Source organism: Patagioenas fasciata, chromosome 2, assembly GCF_037038585.1.
Source record: "Patagioenas fasciata isolate bPatFas1 chromosome 2, bPatFas1.hap1, whole genome shotgun sequence".
Classification (NCBI taxonomy): Eukaryota; Metazoa; Chordata; class Aves; order Columbiformes; family Columbidae; genus Patagioenas; species Patagioenas fasciata.
In genome coordinates, this window is record NC_092521.1 from 51,608,906 (window position 1) to 51,631,279 (window position 22,374).

A 22,374-nucleotide genomic window follows, 5' to 3' on the forward strand; every position below is an offset into this window, starting at 1 on the left:
TCTGAACTGCTCTAGAAAATGCCTCCCTTTTCACAGAAATAATGTTCCACAAACTCAGCATCTTGTACAAAAGTACATTAAAATAGTTTACAGACAATAAAAATACACCCAAAACTTAAGAAGGTTTTATTCCCCTCTTTTTCCCCTCAATACGAAGGCTACTCTACTTGTGCCCCCCTCCCACCTTCCCCCTTCTCAAATAAGCAGATGCAATCAAGGAGAAATTTATTTTGAACCAATTCTGCAAAACAGTTCAATAATGCCATACTTTATAAAAATACTTAGTTACATAATTAAACTTATTACTATTTATATAAAAAGTGTGAATGTGAATTTTAAACTCTGTTAGGGTAAGAATCGCGTCAAGGTCTTCAGGTGAAACAAATAGATTTTCATAAACATACAAACTCTTTTGGAGAAGTCTTATAATACACAACCATTTACAAAGAACACGTTCATTAAGTTAGTGTTTTATTCCTTTACTATACAAGTGTTATTACAATGAACTGTTCCATTCAGTAATTAAAAATCCAAACAATGCCAGTGTCATTTTTGGCATTTATTGTTATAACTGTATTAATACATAAACTCATATGATTGTGTTATTAATTTTAAAATATTTAGAAAAATTAAAATTCATTTTATTTGCGGGTTTTTTGATTATTTGTGGAGGGGGGTGTTTTTCTTTTTTTTGGTTGTTTTGTTTTTCTTACATAAAGCCCTTATAAAATTTGATAACCACAGATGTATAGGTGATGAGTGATGATGAGACAAAATGAAAAATAATGGCATTGTTCTTACAAAGATCTGTTTGGTAGTTGGATTCAATGTAGTGTAAACTAAACCCATGAAGAATGTTTAGTACCAGAACTATATTACCAGCTTTCCTGAAATTCATTTGTTGGATAGCTTTACAATGATAATATGAATTCCAACCTGGTAGCTAAGTAAGAGTTTAGTGTTTCAAAATCGAAGTCCATAAGCTTGATCAGAAATTCAAGAACCTCATGCAAATTGTTGAGTAAATGACATGTTATTGCTTGATATGTCAGTAGCCAAAGAAAATAATCTAGATGTAGTGTCAGCTGGGCAGAATGCCAGCAAATTTCAACGTCACTATATTCGGACAATATTAAATATACTTTATCCCTTTAGGTTTTAAACTTCCACATTTTCTTTTGTCTATTTTTAGTTAAATAATTCTGTAGGAAGGTCATAAATGGGAAGAGCAATTGTGTGTAAGTGTGCCTTAATAGTCAAGAAAAGCAAAAGTGCAATCAGATCCCTGAACTAGTGACAGCACTTGTGGCACCCGCCTTTGTTAGCACACAGTAGCCACATACAACAGTACCAAACCTGTCTGTGAAAAAGGACTAAGAAGTGGCCATTTACCAGCTTCAGTCTTGCTCTCCTGGTGAGCTTTGTTCAGGTATAGTCTTCCCATACAAAAGCTTGCTGTTGGATTGGAGCTTAAAAGATTAAAGGCTTTCCTCCCCTGATTGTATTACATAGCTTCAAGTTCAAATATCATCATACTTTATCAATACAATTTTATAAAACATTACCTCATTTTCTAGTTACCTTCATTATTCTTAATTAGCTATGTAGAAAGAAAAAAAGAAAAATCTCTCATGCTACTTTCCAGTTATATTAATACAGTATTAACACAGTGCATTATTCTCTCTAATTTCACTATTGAGGTCTAACATTTAGATCAAGTTTGTCATTTGCTGTTCCAATTCCTCTTTTAACCTGCCTAGCCTAATTAAGTCCATGCAAGAGGAAGCTTAAAGATCAAGACTATATATCAAATAGAGTTGTACCATCTTTTTTTCTGGAGGGGTGAGGGGGCACACACACGTAATTTTGAACACAGGGAGTCTTACAAAAGTGGAATAGAATTGCTTGGTCCCACAAAGTTCTGCTCTAAAAATGTCCTACCCCAAGATCACTTCAATTCCAGACAAATCCCTCTGCAGTAGAATGATTTTCAAATATTGGGAAAATAAAGGATTTGAAACCTTGTTTTTCCTGCTATTGTTCACACCAACTCTCATTTTTCTACCCCATCTTTTCAGTAAGCTTCCTTTGGACCCTGAAAATAAGTTGGGAAAGAGCAAAAAAAAAATAAAAACATGTCATTGGTAAATTAGAGTATAACACTTTAAAAGTGGTTTTGTGCAACTGCATTATGAAATTCCAGTTTGCCATTAAGAGCATGCAAAGTAGCGAAGATTTTCTTTCCTTTGATTCCTTATAGACATCAGGAATTCTTTGCAAGTCTTTTACATTTGGCAGATTTGTGCATGTTATACAGACTGTTGGCTTATAAATTGTCTCCAGGCTGGTACTGTGGTTCTGTAGCAGTAAAGTAGTCCTCCAAGAAAGACTGTATGTATTCAAATGTTGGTCTCTCATCAGGGTCCTTCTTCCAGCACAGTTTCATTAACTCGTGGAGAGACTCTGGGCAGCCTTGTGGGCAAGGCATCCTGTATCCACGTTCCACTTGTTCCAGAACTTCCCGATTCACCATCCCTAAAAGGAAAGCATTTTAGCTCTTAATGACACTACGCAACGAACAGTTTCCCAAAGTTCTTAAAATGTCTTTCCAGCTGCAATGCATATGAATATGGCATAGCAGAACCTTTAATGAACGTGCTTTATAATGAATTAATTTTTTTACATTTTGCATTAAAAACATTTTCTGAAAGTTATTTCGTTACACTGGTAATTCCTCAACACCTGGTCCTTCCATTTGTATGCTTTCTCATTTGTGTATTTTCCCAGTGCCTTGGGCCTGTCCTTTCAAAACAGAGACTCAAGCACAAATACCTGCTGCCTCCCTCAGGTTCCGTTCAAGGGCCACCTAATTTGAAATCAGGCCAAGAAAAAGGCATTATATACCTAACAGAACAGCTTCACAAATTCTAGTCGCTGTGAAGTATCTGTCAAAATATGTTACGTACGTTTAGTTTCAAAAACTGGTCTAGCAGGTTCACTCTGCTGATGCTCACTGTATACTGGGACAATGTCAAAAGCAGAAATTTCAGGGACAGATAGTAAAACATAAGGACACCTACTAATCTGAAAGGAACTATCAGTCACATTTACAAATGCGATTACCTTAAAACACTTTAAAATATATAACAGTTAATCTGTAACTAAAACAAAGCTTTGTGAACACAGGAACCAGTGAAGTGTGATTAAGTTTTTGTCTCTGTAAACTGCGGGATCTGAATGAAGGCAACAAGTACAAAAGGTAACTTCAGAAGCACAGAATAAAGAAAAATCCATTAAATATTCCTCTTACCCGGATATGGCACTCTCCCCTTTGTTACCAGTTCTGTCAGTAAAATTCCAAATGACCACACATCAGACTTGATTGTAAACCGACCGTACAATGCTGCTTCTGGAGCGGTCCATTTAATTGGAAATTTAGCTCCTACAAACATTGGAAAGACAGATATTCAATTTTCCCTTGCTTGTGTGTGGAAATATTTAAAAAGCAATAGTGCACTCAAATTTTTAAATTTTGCTTTGTTGACAAAATTCAAGATGGTTTAGTATTTTAATATTTCAAACTGGAAACCAGTTTCAAACTGAGGAAGCAACTACTGGCTTACAATTTTTGGAAGCAGACACCTGGGATTCCTAATTAAATGTTTCAAAAAGTGGGATGATCTTCAGAATCTGAAGAGCAACCTCTGGAATCTCAGTTCCCTTCAATCTGTAGCAAGTTTTATCCAGGAAAAAAAAAAAAACACCAAACCAAACCAAACACCAAAACTAAAAACATTTTTCGAAAACATAAATGAAGCGCCAGATAATTTTGAACATTAAAAACTTTACTTAGGCAAGGGGGACACCTAAACATAGCTGTGAAAGCACACATCCATAATCTTTAATTATGCAATCAGAATACACATATTCTGCTAAATTGAATAGTTCTAAGTAATTTGAAGGTAACTGGTCTTATTTATTCAGTAAATAAATGGGTCTTACCTTGTCTTGCAGTGTACTCATTGTCCTCTATTAACCTTGCCAACCCAAAATCTGCTATTTTACACACAAGATTGTCTCCTACAAGAATGTTAGCTGCCCGGAGATCCCTGTGGATGTAGTTCATTCTTTCAATGTAAGCCATGCCATCAGCAATCTTAAAAATAAAGTTTTATTAAAGATTATTTTTCATTCCTACATACATTTCTCCCAAGCATTAAGCTGTACCCCTTTATTTTAGCTTCATTCTCATCGCATAAGTAAAGGAAATATAGCATAGCAAGAGTTTGTGTCAGCACCCAGAGTGTCTCTGGCTATACAGTATCTGCTGAGAACCGTTTCTTTTTGATAAATTACAAACCTACAAAAGAATATCTAAGACAGAACTGCATACAATAGCCGGAGTGTTCAATATTTATGTTTAGTTGACACCTGATATAGTTTTATACCTCTTCTCTAAGCACAAAATGCAATCTTATTGGTTTATACAACGTACCTGAGCAGCCATGTCGACCAGCTGTGGGAGCTTTAAGTATTTCCCTTCTCCTTCTTTAAGGAAGTCTAGCAAGCTGCCTGTAAAAGATGACAAATTTGGGAAAAAAAAAACCAGAACAAAAACATTAATTTGACCTGAAAACATGAATGAGATTTTTCTTCCTAGACATCATGATTTACACAATCAGCCCCCAAAATCCATGTTTGAAAACTCATCACTTAACAGAACATATGACTCAATTACCATGGCTGTAGTTGACTCTGCCCTGATAACTAGTACCAGTTTTACACAAGTATTTTGGAATCCATTTCAATAACTCAGACAACTGAACACTAATAAAACAGACTGCTGCTTGATGATTATATGGCAATACATAAGGATTTTTCCCAATATTCCTGGTATCTTCCTAGGCAACACATAAGGATTTTTCCCAATATTTCTGGCTCTTCCTAGTTGGACTTTTTTCCACAATGAGATTTAAAATTAAAGAACAAAGACCCTCCTGTCCATTACTTAAATTTTTCTGCCAGCTCCAGTTATGCAGTTCAGAAACGATTCTGAATTTGTTGCTTTTTCTTCCTTACAGGGGAAACCAAAAGCATCTTCCATTCATTACGATATATTCTCTTTCCTCATTCATATAATACAATTGTGTCCAGAACATTATGACATGAGTAGTATCTGAAATCGGTTTCAAGGACCTGCGCTCCTTTTAAAACAGTAATCTTTAAATGAGTAGTAAGACTTTGCCTCTGACATAACATCTTTACCTACAGGTGTTATTATGCCATAAGTGTACAGGAACATACTATCTTCCTTAAGAAGCTGGTGAAGATTGATAATTGATCAGTCTCATCACAGTCAAAAGTACAATGACAAAATTACCGGTGTGGCAATGGTGGAGAAAAAAAACCCCAATGAACTGCAGATCTTGCAGTAGATTCATGGCTGTAGCCATGAATTAGATACCTCTGATGTGGTTTTAGTCACTTGCTGTATTTTTGCACTGAAAGTAAAAGCGTGACAGGCCAGACCCACAGTGCTGCTGCTGCTTGTACTGTGTGTTTGCACAGGCCTGTTCCCATCTTGGTTCATGAGCTCACAGGACTGAAGAAGAGCAAAGATTTCACAGTGACCTCTAGCCACGTGTCCATATTTGAAAAAAAAAATTTGGGTACTGTGCTATTCTTCCCCAAAAAGAGTTCCTTGTAAAAGGAGGAAAAAAAACATATAAAAGAAAGAAGACCCTTGTTCTATTAACTTTCAAGTATGAATCACCAAAGAGGTTCTATGTTTTTTGGTAAAATATGAGTAGCTTTTCAAATGAAAACAGTGGCTTCCAATGGCATTTTGAATCCATAATTCAGACAAACATGCAACTACTTTTCCAATTCTTTACTTCTGCTTTTGCAAGGTAACATTCCAGTTCTGGTTTTAATCTTTACTTTTTCTTAGAATGTTATAAAGCATTTTTTTTGTCTTAATTGCCTTGCCAAAATGTGTTTTCTGATCAACGAAAATTGATTTTGCATGGCAGCTGTCAGCTCAGACCGAGACTCTAGTGTTATTTAGGAACAACAATAACACAATATAAACTTTGGATTTTATTTTCCTATCTACCTGTTCAATCTTATACAACACTTAAAAGGTCCATCCAAACAAGGAAAAAAAAAAAATCCCCTGCATATTTGTGCCAGAGTATCAAACATAAATCACCACTCTCTCAGACTTTAACATTGTTTATATTTCTTACCAGGGTAGCAAAATCTCTCTGCGTAAGGTGAACAGAAGTCTGCATTTTGTGAAACTGGAACAATTGACAATCTGCTGCTTCTTAACACTAATATGCTTATGATGTTTATTTCTACATCCAGCCTAAATCTTTAAATCTCTGTTTCAGCAGCAGAGGGAGGGGGAAGTGATATAAAGCAAGGGAAGAAGGATGGAAGACTGAAACCAAGGAGATAAAGGAGGGATTCCAGGAAAAAAAACCCTCAACCTTTTTAAAATTTACTATTATGCTGCTGGAAAAGAAAAACTAGAAAAACCCCAAACCCAATTGATTCTGTCATTGTGAACATGATCTGTTTACAGTGAGGTGTATTGTCATCATAATATCCCCAGCTATATCATCCAATTGAAAATGTAAAAGGCAGTGCATACTACAAAATGAGGAGGAAAAAAACCCAATCTTGTACTTGGAAGATTAGCAAGGGTGACACAGATGTGCAAAAAAATCATGGTTCCACCCACGATCTAAATCAGAACTGCTTCAAGTAGGTCAAGCATTGCTCATTTTAATTTAATCAAAATTACCACTTATACTCCAGTCAGCTTAAACCTAACATTAATTAAGCATTTATTTTTTTTGCTCAGATCTTAAATAATCTTAAAATGCACTATCTTGAAACTATTCTATTTTGTCACACACCTTTTGTCATGAATTCAGTGACAATATAGATTGGTTCCTCAGAAACAACAGCATACAGGGGAACAAGCTTGTCGTGTCGTAATTTCTTCATGATCTGAGCCTCCTGCAGGAAAGCTTCTGGCATCATTGTACCAGGTTTTAGTGTCTTGATCGCTACTTTCGTGGTTCCATTCCATGTTCCTAGAGAAACAGATTTGATTTTATTCTCCCTTATAATACCGAAGAGATTTTCTGCTGAAACTATTTGCGTTTTGCTACTGTTTTGTTAGCTAACGGTATAATTCTAAATTAGAACTATACCGAATATTATTTTTACCTTTACGTGACTAAGAGAAAGAGTAATCAGTTACAATCAAATTCTTTATCACATTATCTTTTCAGATTTTGATACTGATTTACTTAAGCATTCACACAAACAGCTGAAAGGGGTCACATAAAGCTCTTACCCATCCATACTTCACCAAAACATCCTTGGCCCAACTTAACTTCCAGCCTCAAGGACTCTCTAGGAATTTCCCAGGCATCTTTTGCTAGTCCCTGTGTTTGTGGTTTCACAGTGGGGCACACAGTTGTTAGCTTATGACACAGCCCATCGGCATGTTCTGGAAAGCGGAAAAAATAAGCTCAGTCGTGAAACAAGTGTAAGACTATAATAAAAATAACATCCTAACATTGATTAAAAGAACTAGTCCACGTAGTGTTTGTTGAAATACAAAAGAAATTTTATAATTGTGAATTTTAAGAATAAGCTACATACAGTTTTTCTTCCTAATGATAGGCAGAAGGTAGCACTGGGACACTAGAATTTGGGTTTACCTCTGTAGTGTTTCACCAGCTTCTGTAGAGATTCAAATTGTGCTCTGGTTGTGATATAGTATCCACCATTGTCAAGTTTTCTGATTTTGTAGTGTTTCACATTATCACCTCTGACCTCATCCCAGTCACGTATGGAAAGGGAATAAGCACCTAGGAAACAAATCATACTTGGTTCTTCACCAAAAGTTTAAAAACACACTTAACATACGTATGTGCATATGTATACCTATAAAGTGACAGACAAAAATGGCCATTATGTCCAGCTTGGCAGTGGGGGTGTGGGGGATGAGAGAGAGAAGACATATACAAAAATATACATACCTTTAGTGGTTTCACTCTCTCTCACTAGAAAAATACCACGCTGGTTCCCAGGATTTAAAAGTAGCCTTTCTGCATCCTTCCTGCCCATCTTACCAAAATACCACCTAGAAGATGTTGAAGGAAACGTGTAAGTAAAAGCTTCTTATGCCCTGGTATTCATATAAATACAAGATTCCACAATCTCAAGCATTGACTAATATCCCAAAGCAATTACAGATCAACAAAGTAACGACATCCATGTAACTGAAAGATTAAGATGACCTGTTTCTATTGTTCGCAAAATATATGTTAAGAGGCCTCTATCTTCAAATACTGTGTTTTTCTGATGAACAATGGATATCAACAGTGCTCATCATTGAAAGTAACACCTTCCTTCTAACTGAGAATCTCACAGGTCAAGCTGAACCAGATGACACACTTTGGCGGCACACCTGAAGCACTGCAGCAACCAAAACTACCTTCTCTAAGAAGTTTTGGCTCTATATTAAAAAACCCAATATTTAATACAAAGTGGGCGTGCATAAATATCACCAGTTCAGGTTGGAAGGGGCACTTGGGAAGTCTCTAGTCCAGCCTCCTGCTGCAGAAGCAGGGTCAGCTGTGAGATCAGACCTGGTCACGCAGGGCATTGTCCACTCCAGTCTCGAAGACCCTGAAAGATGGACCATGCACAGACAATCTGGACAGCCAGGAAGGGACAGAGGTTGCCCTCAGGATAAAAACATTTCTTTTATCCAGCCAGAACCTACCCTGTTTCAACTTCTATTGCCTCCCATCCTGTACCTCAGTGAAGGGAGCACTTTTTTCTACTGAACATTTAGAAACAAGCCTGTGGTAGGTATTATTTGTCTTTGAGTAATGCTCTATCTTTGCTGCATCATTCTGATAACTGAAAACACACAGGTGTTTTAAAACGCTTGCATTTACTCTTTCCTTAAGTTCTTTCACAAAAGGAATTTCTTCTTTTATGCCCCCAAAGAGTGCTCATCCTGATGAAGAGCCTGCACACAGTTTTGTCCTGACCCAGTGATAATTTGGATCCATCTTCCTGTGAATGCCCAGACTTTGGAATAACACTTATGTCTAACAATATTTTATTTTGATTGTATGCCTCAGAAGTCACAAAGTGATGCCAAGTGTAAATTTCAAACTTTTTAATTTCGGACGAACATAGCATCAAGTAAATCTGCCTTCGTTAAGCACTGGTAGAAGAAAAGTAGTATTGGAAACTGCAGCAAAGCAATAGTTTTGTGAGTGAAATGGTTTGTGGGGGAAAACTGTAGGTAGGGATGGATCATTTTGTTGGCCTGTGAACAGACTGGTCTGTACAATCACTTGGGAATTTGAAACTTATTTTTACTTTATATTGTGCTTGCAGTCTAAGTAGATGTGCAAAGTTAGAAGTGGATATGAGTGCACATGCACTTGAGAATTTGTATGTAACCTGTGATGTTATCAAAGCAAACCTGAACCTTAGTAATTGCCTGACACGAAAATGCCTCCTCCCTGGACTACTGTGACAATGTACAAACTACATTGTAAAGTGTTATTTTATTTCATTACCCATCAAATAATAGTAGGGTTTACTTGGGGCTTTTAAAACGAGCTTTAAGCATTTATATTGTGATATAATTCAAAAGCCACACAGATAATACGGACCCCGTCACAAGCAGGTTTTGATATAAATGTCTTCAGGCTTAGAAAAGAGCACTTTAAGAAAATCCCAGCAATCTGGGGCTGTGCATTGCTTTAGCACTTGTAACTCCAACTGCAATCACAACACAAAATCTACAAACACTATCAAAGCCCTGGGCTAACAAATGAACTCTACTCCAAATGCTGTGGTGATATTTAATAATATTAGCACTAGTGTTTTAAAACAGTCAGTTTAAAAAACCTTCGTCGTGCATCATCCCTCACTCTCACCTCCAGTCATCACATAAACCTATGGCAAATCCCAACACCTTGTTTTGTCAGTCTTCAGGAGCAATGCTTTATTTGCAGAAACACTACACCCTTGGTTTGCAAAGCACTGTGGTTTTCATTTTACCACCACTGCAGCTGTAATGACGACATGCTTTGATTGCATAGTTTTAAAAAAAAGGTTCAACTTTTTTTCAAAAAATCTGAAGTCAATAATTTTAAAAGCTGTTGAAACTCATGGGCATAAAGTAACAGTGCATCTTTGATGCAATCACTTCTTAATAGCAATGAGACAGGTGAGAGCAGCAGCAACATGCTAGTCTCAGCCTGAGATTCAGGAAACATCTTGGAAATCGGGCACTTTTCCCAGAAGTGCAGTAGCAGACACAGAAGCACGCAGATCATGTATCAGGGAATTGCTTATTGGCAGTACCATGCCTGTATATTGGAGCAAGAGCTGCGGAGCTTTGTATTCCTTGTACAATAAATACAATTAATCCCATAGAACAATATAACCTGAAAGTCTCAGTTCCCACAGTAACTTTATGTGATTCTCTAAGTGCTCTGGGATCATTGTTTGTAAATAAATGTAAGAAGTACTGGGTACCCAAAGCAATGCAATTTTCGCAATTCGTAGAAGTTCTTAGCGTGCCTAACAAGTCTGCCACCAAAAAGTTGTTATAGATTAATAGATTAGCAGTAACTGTCTACAGTTATATAGTTGATCTTGAACTAGGGTTTGGCAAGCAAAAATAAGGAAAAAAAACTTAGAGCTGATGGTGTGTGAACTCTTTAACTAAAAACCATCCATTTTTGCTTTATATGAAACACAGTGCATGTCCCCCAATTCTTATCTTCAATATTGCATTCTCCCATCCTTTCTCCTTCAGCCCTACATATAGCAAGCAGGCATAAAAACAATCTGCCTGGGTGTCCACCTCACACTTACTACTAATAATTATATTTTTGACCTCAATCAAGTAGCATTGCTATCCTTTAATTAGTAGAATTATCCTACTTTACCCTTAAATGTTACATGTACTGACTTAAAAGAATAGCATCACCACAGGGCACAAAACGTAGAATGGATAATAAGAACAGATTGACAGGATACAATGTCTTACTCTTCTGCTTGAATGGAGTCTGCAGGAGCAACATAATTGCTTGGGATGTAGCCCGTTTTTCCCGTAGCAATGGATCTCGCTTCCCACCAGTCTCCTTCCCTGCAATACATCATCGGTTATCTCTTACATATGCGTAATACATCATTCTCTTGCAGTGATATCATCCTCACATATCAAAGGCAGGTTAAATTCAGGTAACATTTTAATTACGAAGGCACCTAAAATAGTTTGCGCTGCACCTAAATATACTTGTCTTCTCATTGTAAGCAACATGAGTACCTCTTAGTAGAATTTCGTATTTTAAAGATTTTTTTTTAAAAGTGTAAAAGGTATGTATCTATGTATGCAAAATGCAAACCAACAAAATATTTTACGGCAGAAATGTGTAAATAAACTTCCCAGTTCTCTAAGTCTTCATCTGCCTCTCCCAGATCATTCTGCCTGTGTGCTGACAGCGAGTGAAAAAAGAAGCAGAAAGACAGCTAATAATAAAATTAAAGAACTGGATAAATGAAAACTGCTCTACGTACGAATTAGAACTATTACCTCAGCTAAAAGCTGCATGCAAACAAATCTTCAAGGTGAACAAATTAATTCCTTTTCACTACACTTCTAGAAATCAGGCCATAACTTCAAACTACTCCTAAGCTGTCTGAGCATGGATTTACTGTGGAGGCTGGCTAGATGCATGTCCATGGCCAGAAGTCCCTGAACACAGGCAGGACACTCACTCTGGCATTTGTGGTGCTGTCAGCTGCTCCCACCCCCGTCAGAGATGGAAACCTCTCAAGAGAAAGCCTGCAAGGCGCAGAGCCTGGGACAGGGTCGCACAGGCTGCATCTCCACCTCTGCTGACTCAATGCAGGTACCTGTGCCTCTTTGTCACAGGGAGTGGGAGGATGCCACCTAACCAGCTGAGGAGGAGGAGGCTTGGGGCTGCCCAAATCACTGCAGTTCCACACCTGCATCCAAACCCTAACCTCAGCCTGAAGGTTATTGTCTTACCAATATCAGTATTTTAACCCCATGCTTGTTGAACATGTATTCAAGGAAAAAAAAATTGAAAAAAAAAAAATCAATCAATCTATTCTTCACTGAAATAGGATACACAGATTTCAAGAAGAGGTGAGCGTCTATTTATTCCTAACAACCACCAAGTGAAGACGGTGAATGAGAACACTTACGTGTTATTTATTATCTGGAACCGTTCGCCTTTCTTAAATGAAAGGTCATCTGTAGTTCTAGCTTCATAATCATATAAGGCCACAAATACAGTAACACCACCTTAGGAAGAAGAAACAAACAAACAATATATGATATAGCAGTAACGCTGCAACACTTGAATTAAGGACTTGCCTGCGAAACAACTCCTCAATTTTGATTTGGAAGCAACTAAACACTCTGAGTTGCATCTCATTTTGGAAGCTGGATCAATAATCAGCTCATTTCTTAAGAGGCCAGGACATCGAGGAAAGCCTATAAACAGACACCCTAAAAATATGCTTCCACACCACAAAATGCAGCTAGATACATCACTGGAAGTACTTTAGAGTACTTTGATACAGAAATCGGCACACTACATCAGCCGTAAAAAAGCCAGCCTCCTTATTAAGCTACTTCTTGTAAAGAAATACAATTCTAGATGATCCCACAACACCACAACAGTGAACCATCAGCCACAAATTTTTACAGAATTAGTTTCCTGTTGAACTTCACTGTAACTAACTGATGTGTTCCCAGCTTCCTGGGGTTATGCATCAAGAATCATGGAATTGAACCAGAAATAAAAAGCATTCTGTTGGAAACAAAAAACTTTAGGACTAATATATATATTTTTTTTTTTTCCTAATCCCACCCAGCCTCCCCACCAGTGAAGCAGATCCTTGCTGAGGAGGATCCATCAGAGCATTAGTCTAGAGAACAAGGACTGAGATACGTTGCAAGACAAGCAGCTGCACTCCATGGATCCCAAGGATTTTTCTTCCCCATCCCACTTCTGGTACAGGGCACATCGTTCTTGCATCTCATTTTAGATACTAGGATTAACATGACAGTGATCAGAAAGAATACATAATGCAACAGGTTATTGTCTACTTCTAATATTTTTTTACAATGTACACTTTCTGGTGTAAGAGCTCCTAATCATCTAAATACTTTAATTTGATTTAGAGTCTTCCTGTGATTACACTTTCTCAGCAGGACTCAGCTGGAAATGGATTTACAGTTCTTCAAGGAAAAACAGAACAAAAAAATGCCCACAGGAGGTTACAGTAATTGAGGTTTTTTTTTTTTGCAAGTGTGATTTATGAACTGAAGATGAATTATAATATTCCCTAAAAGCTGACAGTTCTGAAATTAAGTTAAAAATCAACATAGCTCTAGCAATTTTTGCCTGCATCACTACATTACTGATTATTTTGAAGACAAAAACTGCTACATGGAACAAGAAAACTCTGGGGACACATGCCATATTCACAAAAATAGAAACCAAATGATATAGAACTAAACCACCCCCAGAGAGTTCTTCAGCAAATGAAGAAAATCAATACTCAAAATTCACAGTACTATAAACATTTTTAACTGCATATAAAGAAACTCGATGACTCTGAGAAATTAGAAGCAAACTGTGCAACATCTAGAAAGATAACAATACGGGAACAAGACAGTGATTATTTCATCTAGACAGTGTAGCCCTAGACAAAGTAAAGAATACAAATGTAAAGGATGCAATAAGAAAGTTATCAGTAATTATCAATATTTGTATAGTCTTAATTATTTTAAAAGAAAGAATTGGAAAAGCTAACATAAATCTTGGAAAGTTTCGTTTCAACACTTAAGCTACTATAAAACCTCTTTGTATTCTCACTCACAAGTGTTTTTTATTTCATAACAAAGAACAACAAAATATTTCAGAAGAACAGCATCAGCACAGAATGTTTTCAACAAATAGATAATGCTCAAATGATTTTTGAATCTTTTGCAGCTGTTTTCTTTGTGAATCGCTGCAAGGTGATCTAGTTTAAACTGTTTAAGCTATTTGTGGTCATAATATTTCCCTTAAAGGTTATCCTTTCATTAGGTCAGTAGTCCCAAACTCTAATCTAGGACTGGTTTTAGAGAGTAGATTTTAACTTTTTTGTTCAGCATGAGGACTACAGAGCACTAGTGCTTCCACAGCCTCATGGGAGACAAGAATAGTGGTCCATTTTTCCATTTTGATTTTCAGTAATGTTCTATGAATTCAAAGTATCTGATGACTTAGAATGTGTAATACAGGAGTAGCGTGACTAACTCAGATTTCTTCTCTTGTTCTGCTCCAGAGGAATGAAAGGTGGCTCAGCTCTTTTCAGCCTCACTGCAGGCTATGATGACAAACACATCACCCTTTCGTCAGACAACGCTGATGGGCTGGGTAAGTACTGCTGACAGTTATGTCCTGTTTGACCAGCCCATCTATTCTCCTCTCTTGCAAAACAAAGGGCCACAGAACACGATCCACTGTTTTATTAGTCACAAATACGGGAAGCTTACAGCCAGATGAGGTTTGTCAGCTTATTGATTCACAAAAACACCCAACGTTGATTGATCTGAAAATTGGTACCAAATGTACATAACAGTTACTAGGGCAATTTTTTTTTTAAAAAAAGTGTGTTTGTGGGCTGGTTTTACAAAACAAGGAAGAATAATTTCATATGCACTACAATTTTAACTGATCGCAAAATCATGAGGGTGTTCACCCAAATCAACCTACCTGCTGATAACTGAATCTGCACTTGTGAGATTCAAGACTACCTTTTCACGAGAAAACTCTCCTGTTGACTCTAGTTCAAGACATAACATGCTTAACTACCAGCAGGACCAGGGATGAGCAAGAGAACATCCGTTCTGGTCTGTGCAGCAAAGGATTTGTGGTACCTGGGCTGGGGGGTGCTTCATCTTTGATGTCTGATAATACCCAGGAATGCCTGCAGGCATGTGAACGAAGAACCAGATCTAGTCAGAAGAAATACAGAGCTTCTTTTCAAATATCTCCTTAAGTGTGATAAAGTTTACCTAGTGGAGCTAATGAATAAAAAGAAATGCTTCTCTTATTTAATTTTTGCATATGTTAATCCAAAAGACGGATTCAGAGCAGACCCAACAATTTTGAGACAGGACAGATGCTCGTTTTAGTTCTTTGGTTTTTAATTAATTCCCGAAAAGGGAATACGAGGTGGTCATTACCTGACAATTCATATTTGGTTTCCTGAATTGCTTAATGTCAAGGCCACAGTGGGTTTTCATGGATCTCCAATTTCTTGTGTTTAAAAGACTTTAAATGCCACTGTAACAAAGAAAACATTTAAGCACTGCAATTGTGCTAAAATTAGAGGTTTGTGGGAACACTAGAAATGGACTAATAAGGAATTATTTATCTTGTTTTTTAAAGTGTCTGTGAAAAGCTTCTAAATAAATTACTCTTTCTTTTCTCTCTTGGAAAAAGAATAAATTATGGCTTCCTCTCAAAAATATGCAGCAAAAATACTCCAATTACCCACAAAAATCAATGGTTTTTGTAATGAAGTTTTAAGATTTTGATACAAAGGTGGGTTTATAACATCTAATGTGCTTATTGCCTTAAAAGCATGTATCTTCGGAGACTTTTTATCTCAGACAAGACAGTCTCTGCACTTTGTAAATTCTATTTTTATATTTCAACTTAGGTTTGAATATGACCTCCAGCAATGAGAATTCTGCTCTTCTGTTTCACACATATTGTTCATATAGTACACAGAATATACTGCATATCCTATTCAGCTTTGTAAATGAACAGATTCAAAGTTGCATTAATACAAGTAACTTACAGCTAATCAAGAAAGTCTGAAAATCAGTTTAAAAATACCAGTTTCCTGAACTTGAAGTGTTTTTCAGTTTGCATCTCCCTCCAAAAGTTTAAAGCCATTATCTCACGTGGATGCCTTCAACATCTTAGAACCGCTAGCACTATTTTATCAACTATTTCCGTTACTGCCTTTAATGAGTCTTAAATTCCTCTGTGCTATGATCCTAAAAAAACCCACCCCAGACAAAAAAAAAAACCCCAAACACCCAACCCTCAAGGCCCAGTCACTAGCGAATATGGGCTGAATTATTATCTGAGCAGCAAAGATATTGAAAATCAGTAATCCCTAAAAAGCAATTTATTTTAAATTTGCAACTTATTTCCGTGTGGTAAGGAGTCGTAATATTTTTTTAAATATGACTATCAGGCAGTAATAAGAACAACAACAACAATCACAATAACAGCATCATTTTATGTAACACTCACCTGTTAATGTACTAGGATATGGACTTGGCACAGCTGAAAATGAAGATGATGCTCCTCCAAAGGGTGTCATTCCTGAGGGTCCTCCAAAAGGAGTCATGGAATGACTATTAAAATTAACTGCTGATCCCTTTATTGACGGCGACTGTGTTGCTTGGCTGGAGTCTGATCCGTAATGGCTGACGTGGGAAATAACGGGTTCTGGAGTATTATCAGTTCTGTATTTCATGGCTGGACCTTTATCTTCTTTGCTTTTAATGCACCCCATAGTTGCTTCTGCGAAAATGAGAGGCAAAAATAAGTTCATGTCTATGTTGTGTCTTTAGATATTTACCAGAGAAGATTCCCAAAAAGCTACTGAAAATGCTCATCTATTACCAGTTTAAAAAAACCTTAAACAATCCCCAAGAATTGCTCCTAGGCGCAGTTTACAGACTCAGATGAAGAAGTGTTCTGGAATAAAATTTTAAGTAATTCCTAGACTAGTGAGGACATAATTATTTTCCTTTACAACAACATGTATTAACAGAGCATTTGGATTATTCTTCACCCCAGTTCCTTGGAGGACTGTAAATGGTAAACCAGAAAAAAAATATAAAAAAGGGAGTCAAGTAACAGATGAAGACAAGACACTCAAGACTTATATAGCAGGGTGGAACGGGAAACAGAGGTGACAAATCCCAAGGCAATTAGAAGCAGCAAATCCAAAGCAATTATATGAAGAAAGTGAGTAAGGCGTTCCTGCTTTCTTTTTTTAAGCATCTGTGCAATAGGTGCTGTCCTGCTGGTGGTATTACGACTTATATCTTTAAAGCGAAGTTTTCACCCATTGGCAGTCCCGAAAATACAACTCACAAACAAACCTGGGATATTCATGGCCACAGGATAGGGTTATGCTCTAGAATCTAACCAGAATTAGAAAAAATATCTAGAAGACTAATTATACCATCCGTAGTAGTTTAGAAAGTGAACTGCACCTGACAGGTGACAATTTATAGCCCTGACAGCCCAAGATTGCCACCAGCTCCTGCTACGTGCAGACTGCACCAGAGCTGTTTACTGCAGGGATACCTATTACCTGCTGATGGAGGCAATTGGAAAGGAGACCTGTCACTGACAATTAAAATGACTGTGTCTTAAGAAGTCACCACCTGCCATTTATCAGGTGGCGACAGCTGAGAGCAGGCATTTTCTGGCTTACCCAGCTGGGAAAACAAATCAGGAAGAAAACAGTAGTATCTTATTACGAGGCTGGTGCAAAAGTAATTGTGTTTTTTCAGTTGTTGAAATGTACCGTTTGATATTGGAACACATTCTTAAATAAACGTGATTATGTTACACATAATTTTAATGCACTTTTCTCACTTCATGCTTTTTTGCTACTGACTTATTACTTGCTGTTTATTTTATATTTATTTTAGATCATGGAAATGATGTTAGACAAAAAGCAAATTTGAATGATTTTCTTATTACAGTTCAAAATGGGTTGTAAAGCAGTGGAGACAACTGACAACATCAATAGCACATTTGGCCCAGGAACTGCTGATGAATGTACAGTGCAGTGGTGTGTCAAGAAGCTTTGCAAAGGAGACGAGAGCCTTGAAGATGAGGAGCATGGTGGTGGCCATCAGAAGTTGACAATGACCAATGGAGAGCAATCAAAGACGATCCTCTTATAGCGACAAAAGAAGTTGCTCAAGAACTCAGTGTTGACCATTCTACGGTTGTTCAGCATTTGAAGCAAATTGGAAAGGTGAAAAAGCTCACTAAGTGGGTGCCTCATCAGCTGGCCAAAAATAAAAAAAATAGATGTTTTGAAGTGTCAACTTCTCTTGTTCTACGCCAACAACAATGAACCATTTCTCAATCAGATTGTGACGTGTGATGAAAAGTGGATTTTATACAACAAATGGCGACAACCAGCTCAGTGGCTGGACTGAGAAGAAGCTTCAAAGCACCTTCCAAAGCCAAACTTGCACTAAAAAAAGGTCACGGTCACCATTTGGTGGTTTGCTGCCCGTCTGATCCATTACAGCTTTCTGAATCCGGGTAAAATCATTCCATCTGAGAAGTCTGCTACACAGATTGATGAGATGCACCAAAAACTGCAATGCCTGCAGCCGGTGTTGGTCAACAGGAAGGGCCTGATTCTTCTCCATGACAACGCCGAACCTCACATCACACAGCCAATGCTTCAGAAGTTGAACGAATTGGGCTACGAAGTTTTGCCTCATCTGCCACATGCACCTGACCTCTTATCAACTGACTGTCGCTTCTTCAAGGATCTTAACAACTTTTTGCAAGGAAAACAGTTCCACAACCAGCAGGATGCAGAAAATGCTTCCCAAGAGTTCGTTGAATCCTGAAGCACAGATTTTCAAGCTACAGGAATACACAAACTTATTTCTCATTGGCAAAAACGTGTTGATTGTAATGGTTTCTATGTTGATTAATAAAGATATGTTTGAGCATAGTTATGATGATTTAAAATTCAAGGTCCAAAACCGTAATTACTTTTGCACCACCCTAATAGATGCTGCAATACTCTGACATGACAATTCCTATATTCTTGAGAAAAAAAAAGAGTTAAATTTTTAACTTCAGTAGTAGAAACCTCCACAAAAATACAAAATCAACTGCTTCACATTCTCTAATGAATCAGTTAAAAAAAACCCCAAATCAACAGCAGTCTGAAAGCATTACAAATACCTCTTTTGATAGCTACAACAGTTTCATGGGTCTAACTAACACTTAGTCAAACTGTTTCCCATTGTACATGTAACTATTTTTTTCCTTTCCAATTCTCTCTTACCTTGTTAACTATTACACACAGAAATACGCAACAAAGTAAATCTTACTAAATAAATACTGCTTTAATGTAGTCACACTGAGAGAAACTAATTCCCTCAGTGTAACTAAGCACTACAATATTAAAGATACTGTAATCTTCTCAAGAACTGTAAAACAGAACTCCTGGAAAGAAGAAGGTCTGTAACTGGCGAAATAGCATACAAAATGTACTGCTCATAAGATTAATAATATTCATTCTGTCAATTCAGCCCCTAATGCTGTAATAAAATACAATTACTGGTGCAAAACCAAGCAGCAAAGTAAAAAAACTGCGTTTTTACAAATCTTGTCTGAGTTTTATACAGAATAACGAATCATCACAGGAGCGTACCTTATCCCTATTTTTTTTTCACTTCTGATAATTATTGGAACCTATTAATTGTGAAGAAATGTTAACAGAGCAAGACACAAATATATGCATGAAGAACACAATGTGTCTATATACCTTACAAAAGAAGCCTTACAATCCACAGCAGAAAAGCCAGTTATTAGTTCATGAGACAAGCCAAACATCCAGTCACATCCTCTGCATTAGACACTGTAATTGGAACCATTTTTTTTTCACCATGAGGCTGCATAGTGTGAATTCTTGCCTTACTTCTAGGCCTATTTCTTTGATTCTCTTTAAAAAACTGCAATCGAAGTTTTCTGCTTGCACAGAATACAAATCCAATCCTCTTTGCCAAAATGTGTTTGCTAATAGCGCTGATTCCATGTCTTTTTTTAAAAGTTAAGCATGACACACAACTTAAAAGTCACAGAATCATTTTGGTTGTAAGAGACCTGTAAGATCATCCAACAAACTACTTACATTAATAATGTAGATTAAAAGGGAGATGTCCGGGCATTTGTATGATTAAGTGCTCATCACAAATATTTTTCCTCCCTTACTTCCAGAATTTGCTTAACTTGTAACAGGCTGATAAGACTTCAAGATTTAAAAAAAAAAAAAAAAAAAAAAAATCAGAAAAGAATTTACCAATTCAGGTAAAACTGCTGGATTCTGCCCACAGTATTGCTGATTTGACCAAATGGCTGGTGCCAACACTACCCTGCACTGCAATTTTAACTGCTATCACCCGTATGTGCTCACCTACTTAAGCTGTGGTTAGCAGCAAGAAGCTACCATCGGTATACTCAAGAGCCACAGAGAAAAGCCCTTACTGAAGGCCTGAATTCATCTGAGAGAAACAGGGTCAGCCTCTCCCTTGCTTCTCCCCTCCCCAGCCACTTCGCTGTTAACATAATCTTCTTTCAGGGGTTAAAGAGATTAGCAACACAGATTCAATCAGTACTTCAAAGAGAAAGACATTCCGAAATATACAGACAAAACTTTTAAAAGCTCTGCTTTTATAACTGCATACCCACAAATTAAAACTAAGGAAGCAAACTCATTAGCTTCAGAGGTCAAAACATAGGTGGAAATTACTATAAAATACTGTGTATGCATTTATGAGGAGGAATTCGAGGAATGAGGGGAGAGAAGATGACATAAGCCAAGACTGAGTGGCAGGGAAGGGAAAAACGATTGCCTACCCTTAGGGTGTAAAAACCCAATGACTTACTAAGGTTTAGTCTTGTAATAAATTACTAGATAAAGAAAAAAAATCCTTAAGCAACTGGTATGCAGTGTTGGATTTGATTATTTTGGTACTGTATTTGTTATCAAAAACGTATGCGACTGAAATAACTTTACAACTATTTTTATCACAATTTGTCTGACCAGCAAAAAATTATGAAGGAATATATTTCTGTCATAAAATTCATCTCTCTCCTTCTAAAGCACTGAACTCTTTTTAGAAACAGATACAGATGAGAAGTTCCTGTTTGCTCTACAGAAGTCCACCTATTCAACCAAATGCTGGCCCAAGGCAGGTTATTCACAAACCACAGATCCATTTCTATTAGTTAAATCATTATTTTAGGTGCCTGAAGCAAACTACTTGAGTAACTTAAGCAGCTTGTTCTTTCTTTGAAAGAAATACTTTCCTGTTGATTCTGACCGAAATGCTCACATGCTTGATCGGTGGGTTGGGAGTCAGCTTGCTGGAGGTCTATCAAACAACCATGTCCAGAAATGCATGGACTAAAAGCACAAATATCTTGTTCTGCTCTCTAGATCAAAACAATCCTATGTTAGAGTGTTTTCAAGAATAAACTGATCACTGGAAGGAGAACTGAAGGTTAGCAGGATGCCCACAGAAATCAATAGAAGAATTAGAGTACTCCAGGAAGCGGTCATCATATGAGATTTTAGTGATGCCTAATTTGACTTGGGCTTCTTAGAGAAGTCACACAAAGGGCAACAGCTCATTGTGGTTCAATACTCTACGAACAGGTCAGACAATGAGAGAGGACCCTTAATAACCGCTCTGTGAAACAAGATTGCTCCAAGAAAGTCATTGCTGCCCTCTTATCTTCCCAACTCCTTTTTGTAGCCAAGCATTGGATCATGAGGAAAGCTTTGCCAAACAACAACTGACAAGTGTGGCCATCAAAGTTGTTTTTTTTTTTCTCCTTTCCTTTCAAAAGGATGACCTATTAGCCCAAGAAAAATGAGTTTTTCCTCAAGAGCCATCATATCCATGGATACCGACAAATGATTCCCCCAGGGTGTGTGCAGCCTCACCCGTCCACCCCAGAGAGGTGGATACCAAAGGGAACCACTTATTTGTCCAGTGAATCTTTGTTCTTTCCAGTTGATGGTTACAGCAGTTATCTGCTCATTGGTTCTGTGGGACACGAGGTTCTCAGGAGTCCTTTAAGAAAGGTCTCCTACTGGCATGAAGGAAGATGCGAGAGCTTTCTTTGAGAGAGGTGATTTTAGATCAGGGAATTAAACTGACAAGCTGTTCCAGCTAGCTGCCCCAGAGAAAAGTAGTCTGGAAATGTCTCTAAACTCTGTATTAATTTTTCTCCCAATACTCCACACTTCAGCATCAAGATTTTGAGGGCTAGATGTTAGCCTCTGAAACCCTGAAGACCAAGAGCTGGGACAGTCTCACATTTTTTCTGTACTTGCTGTAATGAATCTGCTAACAAAACTCTTACACCAGGAAAACAAACAAAAAAGAGTCCACCCCCCAACAACCAACCAACCAACCCCCAC

At 37.3% G+C, this 22,374-nt stretch overlaps 1 protein-coding gene and 1 pseudogene across 1 annotated transcript in view; one reads left to right on the forward strand and one right to left on the reverse strand.

The window, feature by feature from the left end:
• Window positions 1-208: 208 nt before the first annotated feature.
• YES1 (YES proto-oncogene 1, Src family tyrosine kinase) overlaps window positions 209-22,374 on the reverse strand; it is a 50,714-nt gene continuing 28,548 nt past the window's right edge. The window contains exons 2-12 of the mRNA XM_065830721.2: window positions 16,419-16,691; window positions 12,295-12,394; window positions 11,111-11,209; window positions 8,064-8,167; window positions 7,743-7,892; window positions 7,373-7,528; window positions 6,927-7,106; window positions 4,496-4,572; window positions 4,003-4,156; window positions 3,311-3,442; window positions 209-2,535 (exon numbers count right to left, since the gene is read on the reverse strand). Of these exons, the coding sequence (XP_065686793.1) occupies window positions 2,327-2,535; window positions 3,311-3,442; window positions 4,003-4,156; window positions 4,496-4,572; window positions 6,927-7,106; window positions 7,373-7,528; window positions 7,743-7,892; window positions 8,064-8,167; window positions 11,111-11,209; window positions 12,295-12,394; window positions 16,419-16,683 (1,626 nt within the window). The 5' untranslated portion in view covers window positions 16,684-16,691 and the 3' untranslated portion in view covers window positions 209-2,326. The remainder of the gene's footprint in view (window positions 2,536-3,310; window positions 3,443-4,002; window positions 4,157-4,495; window positions 4,573-6,926; window positions 7,107-7,372; window positions 7,529-7,742; window positions 7,893-8,063; window positions 8,168-11,110; window positions 11,210-12,294; window positions 12,395-16,418; window positions 16,692-22,374) is intronic.
• LOC139827373 (histone-lysine N-methyltransferase SETMAR-like) lies at window positions 17,840-18,868 on the forward strand (annotated as a pseudogene).